The sequence below is a fragment of the Leptonotus elevatus genome, chromosome 1, assembly GCF_054856555.1.
Source record: "Leptonotus elevatus isolate MCC_2025b chromosome 1, RoL_Lele_1.0, whole genome shotgun sequence".
In the NCBI taxonomy this organism is placed as follows: Eukaryota; Metazoa; Chordata; class Actinopteri; order Syngnathiformes; family Syngnathidae; genus Leptonotus; species Leptonotus elevatus.
In genome coordinates, this window is record NC_141239.1 from 50,495,428 (window position 1) to 50,515,509 (window position 20,082).

General features: G+C 42.4%; 2 protein-coding genes across 4 annotated transcripts; one reads left to right on the plus strand and one right to left on the minus strand.

Moving 5' to 3' along the window:
* Nucleotides 1-94: 94 nt before the first annotated feature.
* Nucleotides 95-15,428, plus strand: ubn2b (ubinuclein 2b). 3 transcript variants are annotated; one of them, XM_086067638.1, is made up of 18 exons: nucleotides 96-892; nucleotides 1,186-1,317; nucleotides 2,729-2,830; nucleotides 3,105-3,230; nucleotides 3,315-3,418; nucleotides 4,117-4,609; nucleotides 4,713-4,783; nucleotides 4,854-4,983; nucleotides 5,587-5,693; nucleotides 5,822-5,932; nucleotides 6,462-6,602; nucleotides 6,716-6,766; nucleotides 6,842-6,884; nucleotides 8,323-9,255; nucleotides 9,289-9,729; nucleotides 11,843-12,044; nucleotides 14,634-14,702; nucleotides 14,893-15,428. In XM_086067638.1, the coding sequence occupies exons 1-18, from the start codon at nucleotides 578-580 to the stop codon at nucleotides 14,937-14,939; spliced, it is 3,618 nt and encodes a 1,205-aa protein (XP_085923764.1). In that variant the 5' UTR covers nucleotides 96-577; the 3' UTR covers nucleotides 14,940-15,428. The 3 variants fall into 3 exon arrangements, with proteins under 3 accessions (XP_085923755.1, XP_085923776.1, XP_085923764.1); XM_086067629.1 differs by having other exon boundaries at nucleotides 95-892; nucleotides 8,323-9,729; XM_086067650.1 differs by lacking the exon at nucleotides 14,634-14,702 and having other exon boundaries at nucleotides 95-892; nucleotides 8,323-9,729.
* A 584-nt stretch (nucleotides 15,429-16,012) lies between these two features.
* trir (telomerase RNA component interacting RNase) lies at nucleotides 16,013-17,548 on the minus strand. The gene is made up of 3 exons (XM_086067662.1): nucleotides 16,793-17,548; nucleotides 16,378-16,449; nucleotides 16,013-16,304 (listed from the first exon to the last, which is right to left on the minus strand). The coding sequence occupies exons 1-3, from the start codon at nucleotides 17,081-17,083 to the stop codon at nucleotides 16,197-16,199; spliced, it is 471 nt and encodes a 156-aa protein (XP_085923788.1). The 5' UTR covers nucleotides 17,084-17,548; the 3' UTR covers nucleotides 16,013-16,196.
* Nucleotides 17,549-20,082: the final 2,534 nt, after the last annotated feature.

A 20,082-nucleotide genomic window follows, 5' to 3' on the forward strand; every position in this document is an offset into this window, starting at 1 on the left:
GTTTGGATGGTATACTCCAGTTTTCAAAGCATTGAATATATTCTAGAGTCTTGTCTTCGATGTGTTCAGTGTTAAGATAAAATTGGAGCGCTTGTCCAGCATCCCGCCTGTGCAGAACAATCACCATCTCCACAGAGTCCACATTCGCGCTCGACAATCAGGTGGGCGTGCCCCAGGGCGGTTCTGACAATCCTATTGGACGAATAGTGTTTCCTTTCCTCCGCGACTTCCGCTTTCTGCACGCCCAACCAGGGAATAATGATAATAATGATCAAGATGGCTACTACAGAAGCTTTCTTTCTGTAGCTAAACACGATTTTCATGGGACCACTAAAAATTGTAGTTTATACCTCATAAAGTCCCTCGTAGGCGACGGGGGCTACGCCAGGAAAAATACTTTATGGATTCATTACGGACTGTGAGGAAATACAAGTAATTCTGTCGCCTGTAGCAGTTATTCAACGGAAGCTAGCTAGCATAGTAACCAGCTAGCCGTATAGCTGGCGACTATCTCCGGCGTTAGCCGACCACCCGCGGGGGAGCCTGGCTCTATTTCGCGCGTGCGGTCTGTGAACAAATGGCAGAACCGAGGAAAGTTCCCTTCGTCACTCTCTCGTCGTTCAACACACCCAACCCGTCGACCCCGGAGTTGAGCAAGAAACGCCGCCGCGAAGATGAGTCCATGACGTTGGTCAGAGATGGTGGTGGAAGTGCTCTCGGGTCAGAAGGCGGCGGAGGTCTGTTTGGCACCGCGCAAGGAGATGTCGCCGAGCCCGAGGAGGCCAAACCCACCGTCCGGCTCAATCTCTCTCTCTCCGAGCCAAGTGAACGCGGTTCTGCAGAGTTCAACTACAGCGAGCTGGTGGTCCCGACGGCATCACGTCCTTCTCAGGTGGGTCATTTGAGCATCGGGGTTACCATAATTGGGGGTGGGGGGGATGAGTCAAAATGTAGAGTATACACAGTCAAAAAGAAAATAAAAACGTCATTACCACGTCAATCATCATAGAGACTGCAAGTAAAATGGACTTTTGACATGTCACAATTGTCTCAAAGTCATGTATTAGGAATGAGAAATAACTCTCACACCCATCCACCAAGTTTGTTCTTTGACAAATTAAATCGGTTGCTCTCACTATTCACTCAGCAATTACCATGTTGTACTCATTTGACTTGAACATGTAGGTACAACTTGCAGCAGCTTCAATTGCCCCAAAAGGACTCGCACCAGCGCTTGATCCCAACGACCCACTGGCTGATGATGAGAGTGAGAGACGGGAGGTTGAAGAGTTGGCTAGGAAATTTGAAAACAAATATGTAAGTTTTGCACAATTTATAAAGAAAATAGCATCATTGCTATAATGGCTCATGCAATATGACTATTATGCAATCAGTTTCATATGGAATTGTATGCTTTTATCTGACTTTGGTCAGTCAGATGCAACCATAAATGTGCATCTCCAGGAACAGTATCTAAGGGGTATTACTAACACTAAATAGCATTACAAATTGTAAGTTATTACTATTAGTTAGCAAAGAATATATTTAGGCTGCGTATTTTGCCACATTACGATCAGGAACTAGACATGACAAATTAAAAGAATACAAAATTGCCATGTATTTTATGCATGGCGATTTTAATGAAAAATGCTATATTGGGATATATGAGTCTTTCTTTAAAATTATCTGTCAGTTTTGTGTGTGTGTGTGTGGGGGGGGGGGTACATATCAAAAGTACTAGTGGCATCAGTACTTGTTATTGGTTTCGGTGACTACTCGAGTTGAATACTAATACTGGTATCGGTCTGAAAAAAGTGGTATCAAGCAGCTCTGCTTTTTTTTTTTCATTATGTAATAAAAATGTCATTTCTTTAAGGTACAGTACATGTTAAATATTACAATAATATCGATGTAGCAGTATCTAGCAATTCTAACACCCAAATGTTTTTCCAATATCGTGCAATACATCAAGTACTTTTTAGAGTAGGGCAATATTGCCTCAAAATAAAGTCCTGTTTTGTTTTCTTTAAAAAAACAAACAACACCTTTTGCATTTGCCTACATAAAAAGCAAATGACAATGACATTATCAAAAAAACATGATTTACTTATTCTTTTTTCCCCTTGTGGGATTTGCTTTCTCCTGAAATCAAATAAGCTTTGAAACTGTTTTCTTCTTGCATTACCTTGCATCAACTTCCACAAAAATAACTTTTACTATACTATAATTTTTCCCCTTTAACAGATTTTTAAAAATAAGTGCCTCCTCCTGGAAAATGTCATTTTTGTCAATTATGTATGGTAAGAGAATCCTATATAAATTAACCTTTAAAATATTCAACAATTTAACATAATTATACGAGCTGTCACACTGCACTCCGTTGTCTCTGTTTTGGAGCGCTGCGTTGTCTCCAGCTCTCACTCGTCTCATGTACTGTATGTAGAGTTGTACTGGTGAGGCAAGGCAAACTCCGCAAGACCGCAACATATTTGCAGCGCGTACATCCAGTCAAAAGTGTATTTGCTTGAACAATGTATAAATGCTTTTGGAAGTGTCCAGCACGATTGAAAAAATAAAAAGTCTCTTTCCTAGTCGGTCTCTATTTCATCAATGACAAATAGTGTAAACTTGAATTAATTGATGAAATTGAAGTAAATTCTGGCATAGCGTCGGTAAGCAGACATTTGTCTAATGGTGGGGTGCTAGTAATATAATGCATTGTTTGCAGGGTGGTGCCTCCAAGAAAAAGAAAAAAGACAGGATGCAGGATCTCATTGATATTGGCTATGGGTATGACGAGACCGACCCCTTCATTGACAATTCGGAAGCCGTGAGTTCTTATAGCATGCACACATCATCAGGTTGGCTGGGGTGGGGTTCACTTGTGCCTATTAGGAATGTTGTAGCTTGCTACAAATGTTTCTATTGGTCTTGCGTTCCTGTCCCTATTTCCTTCATATAGAAAATGCTCAAGGTGGTTTAATTTCCTGTTTACAATAGTGTGATTAATAACTGTTAAATAACTGTAAACTAACAGGAAATGAAATGATTTGGAAATAGTTATAAACAGTATTACAAATGAACTCTATTTCTTTGTTATACAGTATGATGAGCTGGTTCCGGCCTCTCTGACCACCAAACATGGAGGCTTTTACATCAACACGGGCACTCTGCAGTTCCGAGCCGCATCCGACTCCGAAGGAGACGATACAGAGAATAATCACATCAAGGTATGTTCTTTGCGCCTCCATAACCGCACAACTGTTGTCTTTCATCTAATGTCATCATACCAACAAACATCCTTCTACTTAAAGATGAAAGACGGAGAAGAGCGGGTAATCAAAAAGCGGAGGAAGAAGCCAGATGGTGCAGTTTTGGAGGAGAAGAAACCCAGGAAAATTAAAGTACCAAAGCCCGGGTACGGTACTAACTTTTAAGTTTTTGCATTTGTCAAAGCAGTCTTAATTGACAAGTATACCTGTCAATGGCACTGAATATAACTCATTCACTGCCATAGATGGCTATAGACGTCATAAATTAATTTAACTATTTCTATTAGTTTAACATTTTTTTCCACTTTTGTTAACAAGAGTACTAAAACCTCGAACATTTTTTTTGTACATTTAGAACAGATATAAAATTTGTGATTAATTGTGAGTTAACTAGTAAAGTGATGCGATTATTTACGAATAAAAAATGGAATCACCTGACACCCCTAATTTTTTAATAATCTTTTCTTTTGAAAAATAAATACAATAATTGTAATTATTTTTTCCAATTTTTAATAATCTTTTTTTTTTAAAGAAAAGATTATGAAAAAATAGGGGCGTCAGGCGATTACCATTTTTAATCGTAATTAATCGCATGACTTCACTAGTTAACTCACGATTAATCAAAAATGTTATATCTGTTCTAATACAATAAAACAATTCTAAGTTTTCATACTCTTGTTAACAAAAGTGGGAACAATTTTAAACTAATAGAAATAGTTCAAATGAATTTTTGATGTCAATGGCAGTCAATGAGTTAAGTACGGAACCTATTTAGACACAATATCAATAAATGAATACAGATGAGCATACTAGTTTTAATATTGTTGTTTTTATGCTGTGGCAGAGTGTCATCCTTGAACCGGCCAGAAAAGAAGAAGAGGAAGAAGCTTATGAAAGATTCCCTCCACCTGGCCAACATGTTGCGGCGCTTCACCAGGGAGAAGGAAGAGATGCGAAAGAGGAACCTGGCTGGTGCCGGTCTGCCACGACCCCAAGCCAAAGTGCCCGGTGCTAACACGTCGTCGGTCGTCAACAGCCAAGCCAAGGCTGCCGGTGGCAACGACTGCAACATGACAGACTTGACGTCCGACCCGGCTGTGATGTCACTGCTCGGGTCAGCCAACAATGACGTGTTGCAGGACATGATGGGCGATCTGGATTTCGGGATGCTGGACTCTCCGCAGCCCTCCAGTCCTACTCAGGGGGAGAACGGCTCCTTCGGCATGGGCCATAAGGCAGGCGCAGGCCGTATGTCGCAGGGTAATATGATGAGCCCTCCATCACTGCCCACCGGTCTTCCGGGCCCTCTCTTAAAACGCATCGAAGACCTCAGAGCGGTACGAGTTTACTATCTCACATGATATGCTGTAACCCACGTGCTCCTGTTTTTACTTCCTACGGAAGGCTGGGAGTACGTCTAATCCTCGTTTCTTGTCACAGGCATCCCGTCAGTTTGATCAAGAAGGCCGAAAGAAGTTCTTCACAATGGACATGAATAATATCCTACTAGAGTGAGTGCCATTTTTGTAGCTCGTGTATTTTCTTCGATGATAAGTATAACCCTCCGTGTGTATGTGTTAGCATTGATTTACAGGTTCAGGAGCAACCAGCAGATGTTCGTTCAGCTGTCTACTCTCACTTGGAGGCCTTTGTTCCGTGTAATAAAGAAGGTCTGCTCAAGCGCCTGAAGAAATTGAACCTCAACATCCAGGTAGGTGGAGCCATTGTGATCGTCAAGTGTTTTTGACTCGCATTTGAAAATGTCTAACATGGCTGTTACATATTGTTCATTTGTTACAGAACAGTGGTACTATACTGATCTTTCAGATGTGTGTGTGTATACCATACAGCACTGGTTCTCAGCCCCGGTTCTCGAATACCCCTATCCAGCTTGTTTTCCATGTCTCCCCAGCCAACACAGCTGAAGATCGTTATCAGGCTTCATGCAGAGCTTGCTGATTAGCTGCTTGCGGGAGACATGGGAAACAGGCTGGATAGGGGTACTTGAGCACCACTGAGAACCACTGCCATACCGACCAGGAGTATGGTGTCCATTAGGAATTTTGGGAGATTCCTGAGCGTCCGGTCCATTGAAGGCCAAAATTGGCATGCAAAAATTACAGTTTTCAGTACAGGTTTTAGAGGTGGAGGTGGCCCGAAATTAGTCTGTTATGGGCACCTCAACATTTTCTGTACAGGGAAACCCCTTCACATCTTAATAGAGAGACCACTTGATAATGTGATGTGACACATTATCAAGTGGTTTCTATTAAGATGAAATCAAGTTCTTGACTGTCGCCCCCACTTCAACCAGGACGACCGGCTCCGTACACCGCTACTCAAGCTGAAGCTGGCAGTGTGCAGCGTGATGCCAGAGCAAATCGCTCGATACAACATGGACTGTATCGCCAAGGTGGCAAAGTAAGCCGTATCCAAATCATCCGATTTTTTTTGCTCATTATTGAAGGCATCGTGTGGTTATTTCTCTCACCTGACTTGGACACCACGCATTCATTAACATACTGACATTCTGCTTTGTTCCCTGACAGACACCAGTCTGAGGAGGGAGAGAAAAATGCTTCAGAGGATGATGATGACGAGAAGCCAGGCAAGAGGGTGATGGGGCCTCGAAAGAAGTTTGCCTGGGATGACAAACTCAGGTATTTGTCATTTCCTCCATTACAAAGTCAAATTGGGTTGTTGTTATTGTTTTTACATAATCCTTGGTATACAAAAGTGTGTCATCTTTGATAGATTATGCGAATGCCCACATTGTTTAGACATTTGAGTTATTTGAATGCACCCCATGTGAGTGACATCACTGTTTACTCCTGCGACGCACATCTGTTTTCTGAAGCTGGGCCGTGATTGGTCATTACGTGAGCCCTGAGCAACTGTGATGTCACTTTCATTCGACTGCAAGTGGTAAAATGGAGATATGTAAAGTTCATGTATGTAAAGTGCAAGTAATACACACACAAAAACAATGATGTGATCTCCTGGCTTCCGTATCTATAAAAGTCAGTTGTGATTTAATGATCTGTGGGAGAAATCAAATCTTTTCAGAAGCAATAGAGAAAAGGCCACACCATTAAAATCTTCATTTAGAGAGTTCGTTTTTACAGCGTTTTTTCATTTAACTGACTAATGAGTATGTTTTTTTTTCTTCCTGTTGTCATTTTCTGGCAGGTTGTTGCTATGCAACTTGGTACGGGTGAAGCTGAGCTGCTATGAGCTAGAGGGCAAGAACACGTCTCCTGAAGATTACATCAAAGCCTTCATGGAGACAGAAGTAAAACCTCTTTGGCCAAAGGGCTGGATGCAGGGCAGGTGTGCTTTTCTTTTTCTTTTCTTTAAATAGTTTTTGTCAAGTTAAATGTCACTATTGGATATTCTGTGCTCAAGCCGTCTTTTATTTTCTTCTTTTTAAAAACAAAAACTAGGATTCTGTTTAAAGAGAGCACCATGGCTCATGGTCACCTCACTGGCTACACGTGAGTAAAGCGACGTCAGAAAGCGTTTTGCTACAAAGTTAACGATCACACTGATCGTTTTTGTGTTCATTCCAGAGCAAAGAAAAAGATGATCAACACACCAAAAGTCAAGCCAAAGGTGACTTTTTTTTTTAATGACAATCAAATGCCCATCACAACTTTTTATTGTGTGAATACTGTGAGTAGTAAGTGCCAAATGAGTTATCATAGGATTCTCACTCAGTCAATGGACAAGAATGTGCAGATTTTGATTGATCCAATCACTGTAGTCTGGAAATACGATTCATGTTTTTTCCACATTAACATCAAAGTTGGAAAGGTGGCACCGTCGAGAAAAAATAAATAATCATCTGATATCATAAAACAGCCGAGTACACAAATGCATCAAAATATCAAATGTTTTAATGATATTTGGTTATACAGTATGCGATATCAACATTTAATTGATCATTAAATTAATTGCCAACTATTTTGATAATCGTTTATAGCAGGCACCATGTTGATGAACTCTGGTTTACACCCACTCTTTATCTTAAAATAATGAAAATCCGCTGCTTTCAGTCTCTACAGTTAATGTACTGGTTGCTGTAGTCCTTCATGAAAGCAGACTGATGAACATTTGCATTTAATCAAAACAAGACATTTGCAAATATCTGCCTGCTTTTACTTTGGAAAACGATGATCGACATTTTTTCCGATTTTCTGACATGTTACGGACCAAACCAGTAATTAATTAATATTTAAAATAATTAATTTGTGGGGGAAAATATAGTCGCTTTAATCTATTACAATTTATATGTTTTTAATCAAATTTTCTTGAAATCTACTTGGGTGGTGGGCAGTTTACTTGGGTGTCCCCCCCAAGTATTAACATGATGTGGGACACACATTATTTGCCTTCGTAAAAAAAAAACATGTTTTTTTTTATGTTAGAGTATACAGAAGGCTTTGATGCAACCTTTGACCTAAAGAGGTCGCTTAAAGCAATGGTAGTTATTACAAAAAACGGCCAGCAGGTGGAAGCAGAGTTTGAGATCAACCAGGCCCATGTTGCAAAAAGCTCTTTTTTGTCAGTGTTTTTAACAGGTTTGTGAATAATGATGAAACTTAGCTATATTCTAATGCTAATTGCTGCAAAACGGAAACAGATACAAATATACTTTTTTTTCCTGATGAAAGAAGAGATGGTAATATTTCTTTTGGTAGGTTCCATGTTTTTATAGCAGTAGAGCACAATATTCTGTGGGCAAAATCAGTCAAATTCACTAAAACGGGGGTTGCGTCAGTGAAAATGGCTGTGAAAAAGTGAATTAAACAACATAATATATAAACAACAATCATTAGTTAATAAACAATCATCTGAAAAAAAGGTTATGTGATACATTTTAATACAAATACATTTTAATTTTATTAATCGATGGAACATTTTGATAGAATAATCAAGAAAATATTGGTTAGACAGCTCTAGTAGAGATGCCTAGACCTTGCAATTCCCTTATTACAGTTTGTCGTTTGTGGAGTCAACAAGATGATTAACGTGAAAATTTGTTTGTCAGGAGTCGGCGTGGGTTCAGCGGACCACACCCTCAACAGGTGTCACGCCGTCCCCCGTCGGTCAGGTTGCCAAGCGACCGTCTCAGTCGCCGTCTGAGCCCATATGCCTCAATTCCCTTGATGACGATCTGGCAGTTCCCTCCCTGGACTCCATCTCCCAGGCACTCATGATCCTCGGCAACGCCGCCAAGGGCCTGGCGCAAGGGGACAGCCCTCCCTCCCCGGATCTACCCAAGAGCGTCGCCAACCCCGCCCCTGCCCCGCATGTCTCTGCGCTTATCCAGCAGCAGCAGAAAAAGAACTTGGGCAGCACTCCCGGCGCCAGCAACCCCCGCTACACGTTCACCTCCTCATCTCCGTCCGCCCCTCTGTCTCGGCCGTCTTCGATCACCTTCCCGCCCGGGTCGTCAGTCAGGGTGGATGCGATGGGCCTGGTGAAGGGGCCGGGGCAGATGCACAGACACTCGGTGTTGAACACTCAGAGACCCGTGGGTGTCGCAGTGCCGAAAGTCAACTCTCTTGCATCTGCTGCACCAGCTAAACCCCGCCCACCGCCAACCGCATCACCCCTTGTGCCTCCGGTATCAAAGGTCTCCGCTTCCCCTTCGGGCCTCATCAAATGCAGCAATAATAAAGGAGTCATCAGTAGCGACCCCATCATCATTACGTCACCGCCATCTCGACCGACAGCCCATCCGTCGCCCGTGCACGTGAGCCCCAAAACCTTCCTGGCGACTCGCATGCCCCTCACCCCACAGAGCAAAGCGTCTTCCGCGCCCCCGTCCCACCTGGGAGCTCAAACCACGCAACAGTCTGGCTTCATCACCCCCATGCACGCCACGCTCACCAAATCCAGTCACAGCGGCATCACAGCGCCAGTTGTCAAACTCACACCTCGCACCCTCAACTCGGCCGTCACCGCCCCGTCTCGCACCCTCGGCTCATCAGTCACCACGCCGTCTCGCAACCTCAACTCAGTCGTCCCCACCCAGGTCATCCCCGCCCCATCCCGCACCCTCAACTTGGCCGTCTGCACCTCAAGTTCGCCCACCCCCTCCCAAATCTCCAGGTCTCAGGCGACACCCCCCATGCATCAGTTCTCCTCCAAAAGCCCCCCAGGGTTCCGCCCGCCGTTCTCAGGTGCCCATGCCGGAGCAGCCAAGGGGGGTCCGGGTGGTTACGCTCCCCCAGGTAACCCGAAGACTCCCGTCATCAGCAGCATTAGCACAGCCAACAGTAGCCTTATCAGCACTTCATCCATAAGCAAACATTCAGGAACTGCCACACCCCCGACCGCGCCCGCCGCCAATCTAGGCCAGCGCCAGAGGCCGGGGGGTGTGCCGACGTCTCAGGGGGCCAAACTGGTGACGTCGGTCCCGTTGTCATCGGCCTCTCCTCAGTTGCCTCAGGTTGGTGGTCGGTGTTGTCACGTAACCTTTCTGTCCTCCTCGCAGCCATTCACGGTTAGGATTGTTGAAGCTACGCAAAAACGCACTCGTGGCGAGGCTCTCAAACACTTTGTTATTGATCTGTAGTCAGGACGAATCCGAACACACAATAGCTCATTGTCAAACAATTCAGGTTGGATCCTACTACATATAAAGGAGCTTGAGCCTTAGAAGTGCAAAAAACAAAACAAAAAAAGGGACAGTGTGTAAAAGTTCACTCCCAACCGACATCGCTAAGTAATAGAATGCGGCCGAAGTGCGTGCGTCTTCTCATCGTCTTGGCGAGCAACATCAACTTGGCACCCGACTAGAGCCCCAGCAAGTGACACCGAAAGTCCAAGCTAGCCAGAGTTAGCCAGAGCAGCTGACAAGAGCAGCTAGCGAGAGAAGCTAGTATAAAAAAAAAAGGGCTAGTGAGAGCAAAGCAAAAGGTGTCAGGCGACGGGAGCCCGAATCACGGGACTTGGTGACGATCAAATGCAGGGCCCAGCTGTAGAAGGTAAGCGGTGGTCCACCCATTGGGTCCAATGCTACCTACACGCACCACCAGGGCTAACTATGTTCATGAAGTTGTCCTTCGGGTATCCGTAGCAGGAAAGACCGGCGCCAACTATGTGATATAATTAGCCATTTCTAGAACTACAGTTATATTAAAAAAAAAAAGTATGATAATGTGACAGCTTTTTTTGTGTGCATGTTATTGAAATCAATCGTGGGTTTTTAAAATGAATGAAATATTATCCCACCATTAGATAGCACTAAGTATTACACACTGTCCCTTTAAACAGACAAAATTGCCGTAAGACACACGTTTGCGACAATAGTCAGAGGTGGCAAATCCAGGTCCAGAAGGTAAAAATCCTGCCACAGTTTGGCTTTAGCCTCAGGTGCTAGTTAGCAAGCTCCCGTGGTGCTCTTTTACCTGCTGATGGTTGTTGTTGTTTTTACTTTATTATTTATTTAGAAGCACTCACCTAGAGAAAAGAAGGAGCAAATGTTGAAAGCTATATCAGATATGGCTTATGTTTTGTTCACAATTTTCCCCCCCATCTTTTTACTTCATTTATGATGTTAATGAGTTTAATAAACATGTTAAGATATTCCATATTTCTATTTATCTATATTGTTTTATTGCTCTAAATCAGTATTTGTCCAAACTCGGTCCTCGAGGGCCGGAGTCCTGAAGGTTTTGGATGTTTCCCTCCTCCAACACACCTGAAGTGCGCCAGCAAGCTCTGCGTAAGCCTGATAACGATCCTGTCGATTGGAAACATGTGCGTTGGAGCAGGGAAACATCCAAAACCTGCAGGACTCCGGCCCTCGAGGACCAAGTTTGGACACCACTGATTTACAGTAAATAAATATTAAATGACTAATATTAGGTATTTTTCACCTGAACTTGTTTCTAACATTTTTAAGGAAATTGTGTTTTATCTCATTTATTCTTCATATAATATGAAACATTTCATCGTAATCTCTTTCTCGTTTATGTAAATTAACTTTTTCCTTCCTATTTGACTTTTTTTCCACAAGTATAGTTCATTTTATTATTTATTTTTTTAATGCTAAATTTGTAATGCAGTGTTGCAAATTTTTCTTGCAGTTAGTTATATGACAGTTATTGTGTGCCAATATTGAGTTTTCCCTCTAAATGCCACACAAAACAAACACATACTGTACGTGCTGAAAAATGTTTCATCGCATTCTGCTCAGGCGCTCTCAGATGCAAATTTTGCACATTCCTACTTGAAATTGGGATTTTCATGTAATATTCAATAATAACTGAGATTTTTAGACATTTTTGAACATATTTACATTTTCTAAATGTAAATCTTTTGTTTTTTTGTTGTTGGAAAAAGCTAGTTTTTCTCATGTTAATTTTTTTAAACATGTTTTTTCCTGTAATATGAGACAGTAGATATCGTGAACAAGTTGGCCAATTATTGCTACTATTGCTGTTTTTGTTGTTGCTGATAATAGTTCTTGTGAGTTATTCATTCATAAAGCCAAGACAAACCAAACGTGCATACGTTTTCCCTCAACAGGTTCTTTTGATATCCCCCTCTTTGTGCAGGTATCATCAGCTGGGGGCAGTGGTCCACTTTGCTCCCCCCCGTCCCTTCCCCTGGGTTTCGGGATGTTGGGGGGTCTGGTTCCCGTGTCGCTTCCCTTCCAGTTCCCGCTGCTCAACCTGCCCCAGTTGAGCGCCGCCGGCTCCAGCGCGCCGCCCGCCAGCTCTGCAGCCAGTAATGCTTCCTTCTCGACCTTGACTCAGAGTGAGTGCGGGCCATACGCATACATTGCATAGAAAAAGTCTGCACACCCCTGTTGAAATGACAGGTTTTTGTGATATCAAAATATGGAGACCAAGATAAAAGTGGGAAGTCGGACTTCATACCAGGAAGTGTACACGAGAACGACCATTTGAATTTGGAGTTCCAAGTTGAAAAGTCAAAAAAGACTTATACTTCACCGACTGCATGATTTGCACATTTCTTTTGATAATTTTTTAGAAAACCTAAATAAAAGTACTGTATTACTTGTTGACTAGAGATAGACTCATATGCTTTTTTTCAGGGCCGATACCGATTATTGGTAGTCAGGGAGGCCGATAACCGATATTTGTAGCCGATATACATTTGCAGGAAAAAAAAGTTGGTGTCAAAATCTTTAATAATAAAATAATAATAAAAAAAAACAGCACTTGACTGCTTAAATGCCTTCAAGGACATGTTTAATAAACAGCTTTTGTGATTTGCAACATGTTAAAGGTTTTTTGTTTGCCATCAGCTTTTTCACCAACAATAAGGCCAACTTTCAAATAGTCACTAATTCGCGGGCTAACCATTCACCCACACGTTAACTCGGGATAACTCCCAAATAGCCGCTAAAAAACTGCTATTAGGTTAGCCCGCGAGTTAACCTAATAGTCGTTAATTTGCGAGCTAGCCGGTTAGCTCGCGGGCTAATAGCTGCTAATTTGCGAGCTAAGTTAGCTCGCGGGCTAACATTCACCCGCACGCTAACTCCCAAATAGCTGCTAATTCGCAAGCTGTTAGCTCATTTGCTAACTGTTCGCCCACACGCTAAACCCGGGATAACTCCCAAATAGCTGCTAAAAAATGGCTATTAGGTTAGCCTGCGAGCTAACTGTTAGTTAATCGCTAATTGCCGCTTATTGACTGTTAGCACTGCACGAGCAACCAATCAGATGGTGCTGTGGGTGGGCCAATGCTGCAGGGAATCGACAGCCGCTGACTCGGAGCAGACAGAGGAGAAAAGCGCCTGTCAAAGCAAAAATAACAGTTTTTAATATATTGGCCATCAAAACAAAAAAAAAGGCTGATGCTGATATACATAAAATGCTAAATATCGGTGCCAATTATTGTCCGGACCAATTATCGGTCTATCCCTATTGGTGACATCTTGTTGCATTTTGGTGTCAAGGAACTTTGTTGATTTAGACAAAAATAGTTCCTTGACACCAAGATAATCAGCAAAACACGATGTTGGCATGAAGTAAAGAGTTTAATTAAGACAAAAATGGTGGTTTGCACTCATGATGATGTCAAGCAACTGTACTGAAGTGAGTGAAGAATTTAAGTGTGATTTAGGTCTTTAGGTAGAAATAGTGATTTGCCACCATCTTGTGGTATTTTGGTGTCAAGGAACAATGTTAATAAAGTGAGTAACACTAAGGAACTTTTCAACCTTAACTCATTCACTGCCATTGACGCCTATAGACGTCAAACATTTATTTGAACTATTTCTATTAATTTAACATTTTTTTCCACTTTTGTTAACATGAGTATGAAAACCGAGAATTTTTTTTATTGCACATTTAGAACAGATGTACAATTTGTTATTAATCGTGAGTTAACGAGTAAAGTCATGCAATTAATTACATTAAAAAAATTCAATCACCTGATGCCCCAAATTTTTAATAATCTTTTTTTTTTTTAAAGATTTAAAAAAATAAAAGATTATTAAAAATGAGGGACGTCAGGCGATTAAAATTTGTCGCATGACTACTAGTTAACTCACGATTTTATATCTATTCTAAATATACAATTTAAACAAATCTAGGTTTTCATACTCTTGTTAACAAAGTGGGAAAAAATGTTAAACTTAAAGAAATAGTTCAAATGAATTTTTGACGTCTATAGCCGTCAATGGCAGTGAATGAGTTAATAAAATATTTTCATAACTCTTCTGATGAAACATCGATTAGTTGAATGATACCTTTGCCATGGCCTGAGGGGGTTGGTATAACTTTTACTGGCACAAAGCAACTTTGAGGAGGATGGTAGACTACAAATGTGCTGACTGCTTTATGGCATACGTCACTTCCCCCTTTCCCCATTCGTTACAAAGACGGAAGTCAGTTTGAATGTCGACACAAAAAACGGCGCAATGCGCTTGTCCTCATGGGAAATGTGGTCTTCCTTCAGGCATAACATTACCACATTTGTCCATATGGTGGCGCCATAATCAACATAAACTGAAAGTTCCTTAGTGAGTTTCATTTAGACAAAAATAGTGCTTTGCCGCTATGTTGTTGCATCTTGGTGTCAAGGAACTATTAAGAAGTGAGTTGAGGTGTTTCATTTAGACAAAAATAGTGCTTTGCTGCCTTGTGGTAGCTGAAGTCAATTAGAAATCTTTCAAGGCCATCTTGTATTTGTGTTTGAACTTTGACATGCATTTAATTTGTTGGGTCTGTTCTTTTGTCCTGATTTCTGCCGTCGGTCATATTCACCATTGACTTGTTTTTGTTTTCCTTGTTCATTGTTCTCACCTTTCCTTTTCCTTGTGCCCTCCTTTTCACCCCCACATCCTTTTGTGTCCCCGTCCTGTCTCCTCAGATCTGTATAAGAGTCTCCAGTCGGGGTCTCAGGTTGCTCTGCCTCCTCACTTGCAACTCGCTTTCTCAGGTAAAACGCGAGCCTCCCTGCCCCGCTGCCTGTCCGCTGTTGTTCCTCGTCTTTCTCTCTGTGCTCTGCTCATCCTGTTTTTGTGAGCGTACGCTTTGCCCCCTTTTGTATTCAACCATTTCCGTAAATGCTGTAGCTTGTGATTGACAAGAAAACACCAGAACGAACGATTATGTGGTTTTATGTGCAGATGTCGGCCAAAGCCAGGGAGGGGACGCCAAAAGGAAGACTCTATGATCAGCAGCTGGACTTGCTTTTGGTGCCCGGCGGAGTAGACCACTTTTTTAATTGTTCAACTTTTCAGGAAGGAAATAGACACGGGGGGGAAAAAAAGCAAACATCATGATCACTTTTACATCCGTCGCAGCTAAACAAAACGACAAATACAACTTGTTGACGTTTACAAGACAGACCTATATCACTGTGGACAGGGAGGAGGCGACGTGCATGTGTGCGTGCGTGTCTGCCCGTGTGTATTTGTTGATATAGGATCGACAGTGTGCCTTTTGTATTTTTCCCTCTCTGATGCATGGTCAGTGTCAACATGGTGCTCTTTTTAAAGCATAGTGAAATTATCGCTGACATTTGTAAGAAATGTAAAATGCACATAGCTGAATTGGAGCTTTTACCCTCACAACTGAACACTTTTTCTATTATACTTGAATTCTTTAATGAGTTCCGTTCTGTATAGTACTGAAACCTTTTAATTAAAAATGTTGCCCTTTGCATGGTCGTCATTATTGGATGGAACCTCTTGTTAAAAAGCATGTACACATATATCTTTAGTGTATACACACATACAGAATGTGCATATACAATGTACATGCACATATGAAGTATTTTGTCCCCCTTCTAATTGATTAAATGGGGGGGGGGGCAGTGAGTGGCAATTGTGTTTTAAAGCAATTTCTTGAGGTTTTTTATGCCATTTCTAAATAATTTAAAAGCAATTTTTGTGTTATGAGAAATGTTGGCTCATTAGGAGAGAGAAAAAAGCCTTACATTTAAGTCAAATTATTTTGTATTCCTGTTTCAGGTAAAATTACAAAAGTGTAACTCATTGTACTAACGTGTGCTAAGATTCAACATTAAACTCAATTTATTTGCTTGTGAGATTGCAAGTGTTTTGGACAGAAGGGAGCATGATCACAATGAACTTCCAATATAGATTTAAATATTTTTTCCCTGCATTTTTCTCTCCCTTCTATTCTAACTATGTTGCATTTGTTGCACCAAAATCTGGGCCCCTACAACCAACCAATTTGTCATTAAGGCCCCCAGAAAAGTAAACATGACACCACACCACAATGAACAGGCAGTGTAGATGTTTATCAATTCTTCAACAAACCAAAATAACTAAATGATCAATCATGTATGCAAAGTTTTCAAAGCAATGTTGAGGAAAATGTGAACAGCGTCAAAAAAAAGAAAATTGAAAAAGGGAAACATAAGTTGGAAGAAAGGCGAGGGTCTCTTTCTTCTGTGGATCCACGTCTACTTGACCAGCGGCCTGGTCTTATCGTCATCGCCACACTGGTGCGCTTTGTACTTTTTCACCTCCGCCATGTACTTTGACCAAGCGTCACTCTTGCCGGGCGTAGTCTGCAGGAGGAGAGACGACACAGCACGTCAAACCAGTTTCCAACCGTGGATGACCCTCCGCGCTCCCCCTTACCTCTGTGTCCTGTTTCTGCTTCTTGGCAACCATGCCGGTCTTAAGGAACACACCGCCTCTGCGCTTCCCCACCTGGGTTAGGGCATAGAAGACTGACACCGTTATAGGAGGCCTTGCCTTGGCAACGAAGGAGACTACACCAGAGCAGGTCTACATTTAGTCTGCTGCCCAAGCACCAGCCTCATCTGTGGAAAACATCTCCCAACTCAACCCATCTAATAGTGTTTACGATACACTACTCACAAAATGTTAAGACAGAACGTATGCATTCAAAAGTTTAAACAAGTTCACCTGTGAAGGTGCTCTTTTCGTTCATTGTGAAATGTCACCCCAACTGATTGTGAGTAGTGTACACAGTATTTATCAATTGGTCTAAGGTTGTCAATTTGGATGTGCTATCTGCTAAACCCCTTACAAAGCTGGTGACTGGAGGGGGCTTGGCATGTCCTTGCTCTCCATCTGCCCCCTGCGTCTTTTTCCCCATCTCCGCCTCCATCTTCTTCTTGAACATCTCCATGAAGCTGCCGTCGTTGGCGAACGCGTTGCCCGAGGACGACGGGCCTTGTTGGCTCTGGGAGGACGCGTGGTCTCCTGACGGGGACGCGGGGCTGCCGCCGTCCGAGTCTCCGCCGCTGCAGCTGCTACTGCTGCTGCTGCTCCCGCCGTCGGTGGCGTGCGACTTTCCGTGTCTGCGCCTTTGTTCCATGTTTACGGACTGCGGCGGAGTCTCAAGTGTTCAGCAGTTGACGGGGACCTCCAGTTAGACGACGGGCTCTTCCGCTTTATATGGCTTTGTTGTGTAGTTTAGCTCAATGGCGTCTCTTGACAAAACCAACGTATCACTTCCCCTCAAAAAAATCTGTCAAAACAATCCGCAACGTCAGTTGGATAGCGCTTATTTGGAGATAAAACCCCAAAGCAGCAGTTGGTTCCAATGCTAATGTTGCTAACGCCGTCTGGTTCACTCTGCTTTCGGACGAACTACCACCTATTTCGGCTGGTGACGTCTATACGTCAACAAAATTGGATGTTAGACACCGCAAGTGTTAAATCCCCGCGTCCAAACCTGCAGAATTTGTGAAGTGGGCCAATGTTTTGGGCTAGCTTTTCACCAAGCCCATCGCTCGCCGTCGGCCATGTTTAGCTACCTCGTGACGTCACGTCGTGGGGGTGGCCCCAACTGCTGTATAGGAAGTCACATATCAATCAAAAATACAAAAAGACGCGCTAAAAAAATGTTTTTCTTTTGCTGTGTAGTTTCTCAACCATCCAGCAAATGTTGAAACAAGGCAAATGGAGTTCGTCGTTTCCACAAAAAGATGGCTTAGGCAAGCTTTGTGCAACATGTACAGTTTATAAAACTGACAAATGTCGTGCTCTATGACCACATTAGATGTTTAAAATAGATACGTCAGGTTACTCCAAGTATAGAATATATATGTATATATGTATGTAAAATATAACATAAACATAACGTAAAAACCATCTCCATCTCTTATGAACCGCTTAAAAAGAGAAAACAGCACTATATATATATATATATATATATATATATATATATAAATAAACATTTTCTAAGTTTAGTTATAATTTAATCACCCACATTTTTTAATGCAGGGGTGCTCAAGTTCGGTCCTCGAGAGCCACTATCCAGCCTGTTTTCCATGTTTCTCTCCACTAACACACCTAATTCATAATCAGGATCGTTATCAGGCTTCTGCAAAAGCCTGCTAATTAGCTGATCATTGAATTCAGCTGTGCTGCAGGAGGGAAGCATGGCAGCCAATCGCAGGGCACACAGGGACAAACAACCATCACACTCACAATCACACCTAAGGACAATTTAGAGTGTTCAATTAACCTGCCTTTGGAATGTGGGAGGAAACCGGAGTACCCGGAGAAATATCGTAATATATCGCGATATATTACCAAATCAATTTTTTTTAACACCCCTACATGTGGTATGTAGTAGGTGTGTCGAAATAAATACTTATGTTAAATACTAAATAAATAAAAAATCACACAAAAATTATCAATAAAAATCAAATTGATCAACCTATGGATGTCTGGATTTGGAGTTCTATTTTGTCCCTCCCCCTGCTCTGGCAAACAGTCTTAATCCTATTGGTTTGGACCGTAGGCCTAATGTTGACTATTCTGTGGCCTCACTCATCGTCTCCCCGGAGGAAGCCCTTAGGGAGGCTGTGAGGTGCTCTGGCCCTCAGTGGCGCTTGATGGACGAACTAGTCATTAAATCTTACAACGCGGCAACGGTGGCAGCACGCTTAGCCAACGCACAGGCGCATATCCTAGCTCTCTCCGCAGCTTTGAGACATCGTTCTGTAACATGGCACTGAGGGATTTATCCCTCCTTTCGAGGGAACATGGCCGTAGTATGTCTTTGCTCATCCAGGCGCGCCGTCGGGTCTTGCGTGAGCCCTCCCGGAAGGAAATGCGTCATCTCCCTGTGGTACCGAGTCATGTGTTCGGTTCTGCAGCGACGGGCCGGCTGGAGCGCACAGTGCGTGCTGATGACGCAAGGCGTAATTTCGCTCGCCTTGCTAGGCCCTATGCTCCGTCAAACTCTAGCGAAGCTGCTCTCCCGGCCGCCCCTCTGTCATGTAATGCGCATTCCTTTCGGCCTCGTCGTCCCTCGCAGGGACATGTCACGGACTTCCGTGACGTTCATCCCCCTGGCCGAGGGCGAGGTCAGCCCCGAGCTTCACACCCTTTCAAAAACAATTATTGATAAAAATCATAACACTTGTATTCATTTTGTTCCTGTCACTTAAAACATTGGTGTCATCCAAATCCTCATCATAAGGTTCTGTCAGTAATATCACTACCACGTAACATTCTCTTTTCATCAAAAATCATATTAATTGAATAATCATTAATACAACAATATAATCCAAAGTGTTGTCCATAAAGTGCAATTAATGTGCTGTCGCACATTCTTTTCAAGTCCTGATGTCCTTGTTAAGTTGCAGCTAGAAATCATCTGATTTGATTCAGATTTTATTTATTTTGATTTTTTTTCTTGTCTTTTCGAGAGGGAGAAGTTACCAGCACATCACCTCTATATTTGTCAATCAGCAACATGTGTTCTTTTCCTGTACTTGATCCATCGAGTGTGTATGTAATATCCAGCGTTTTCGCTCTAATGTGTGTGCATTGTCCAATGTTCATAATCCAGTGTGTGCAATGTCCATTGTTTCTGTACATATTGTTCAGTGCTAGTAATTCAGCCAGCTGTCTCTCTTCCCTCACAAGATGGCCCCCCCCAAAATACAAAAACAAACAAAAGACAGCCCCGAATGAGTCCGATGGCATCTTACCCTCCTGTTGGAATTATTAGAGGGACTGGTTGTCTCCTCGATGTGTCCCTTCCAACACTTCCTGCACAATTGACAGGCCCTGGACTTCACACCGGTTTGGGGAACCCAGTGGGGGACCGTAAATCTTCATATTTTGGTCATGTATTTATTTTAATTTGATCTAATGTGACTTACAAAGTGACTTTCATTCGTTACTCCAAATTACTAATATGCCATATAGAGACATGATATATTTACACCATGCTTTTGCCATAATAATAACGTCCAGTTGTTTTGCTAGAACAATTTCAACTAATTTAAAACAATTTAAATCATCAATCAGTACTTGGTAATATTCAGATTGTATTACTTTTGTTAAATTCAATAA

Bases quoted from the DNA above. Each gene is read 5' to 3' on its own strand.
- trir (XM_086067662.1), bottom strand. From the start codon at position 17,083: ATGGAACAAAGGCGCAGACACGGAAAGTCGCACGCCACCGACGGCGGG. The intron at 16,450-16,792 runs GTAAGGGGTTTA...GCCCTAACCCAG, and splicing joins CCCCTCCAGTCACCAGCTTT to GTGGGGAAGCGCAGAGGCGG. The intron at 16,305-16,377 runs GTAAGGGGGAGC...CTCCTCCTGCAG, and splicing joins AGCAGAAACAGGACACAGAG to ACTACGCCCGGCAAGAGTGA.
- ubn2b (XM_086067629.1), top strand. From the start codon at position 578: ATGGCAGAACCGAGGAAAGTTCCCTTCGTCACTCTCTCGTCGTTCAAC. The intron at 12,045-14,633 runs GTGAGTGCGGGC...CTGTCTCCTCAG, and splicing joins CTTCTCGACCTTGACTCAGA to ATCTGTATAAGAGTCTCCAG. The intron at 14,703-14,892 runs GTAAAACGCGAG...TTTTATGTGCAG, and splicing joins CTTGCAACTCGCTTTCTCAG to ATGTCGGCCAAAGCCAGGGA.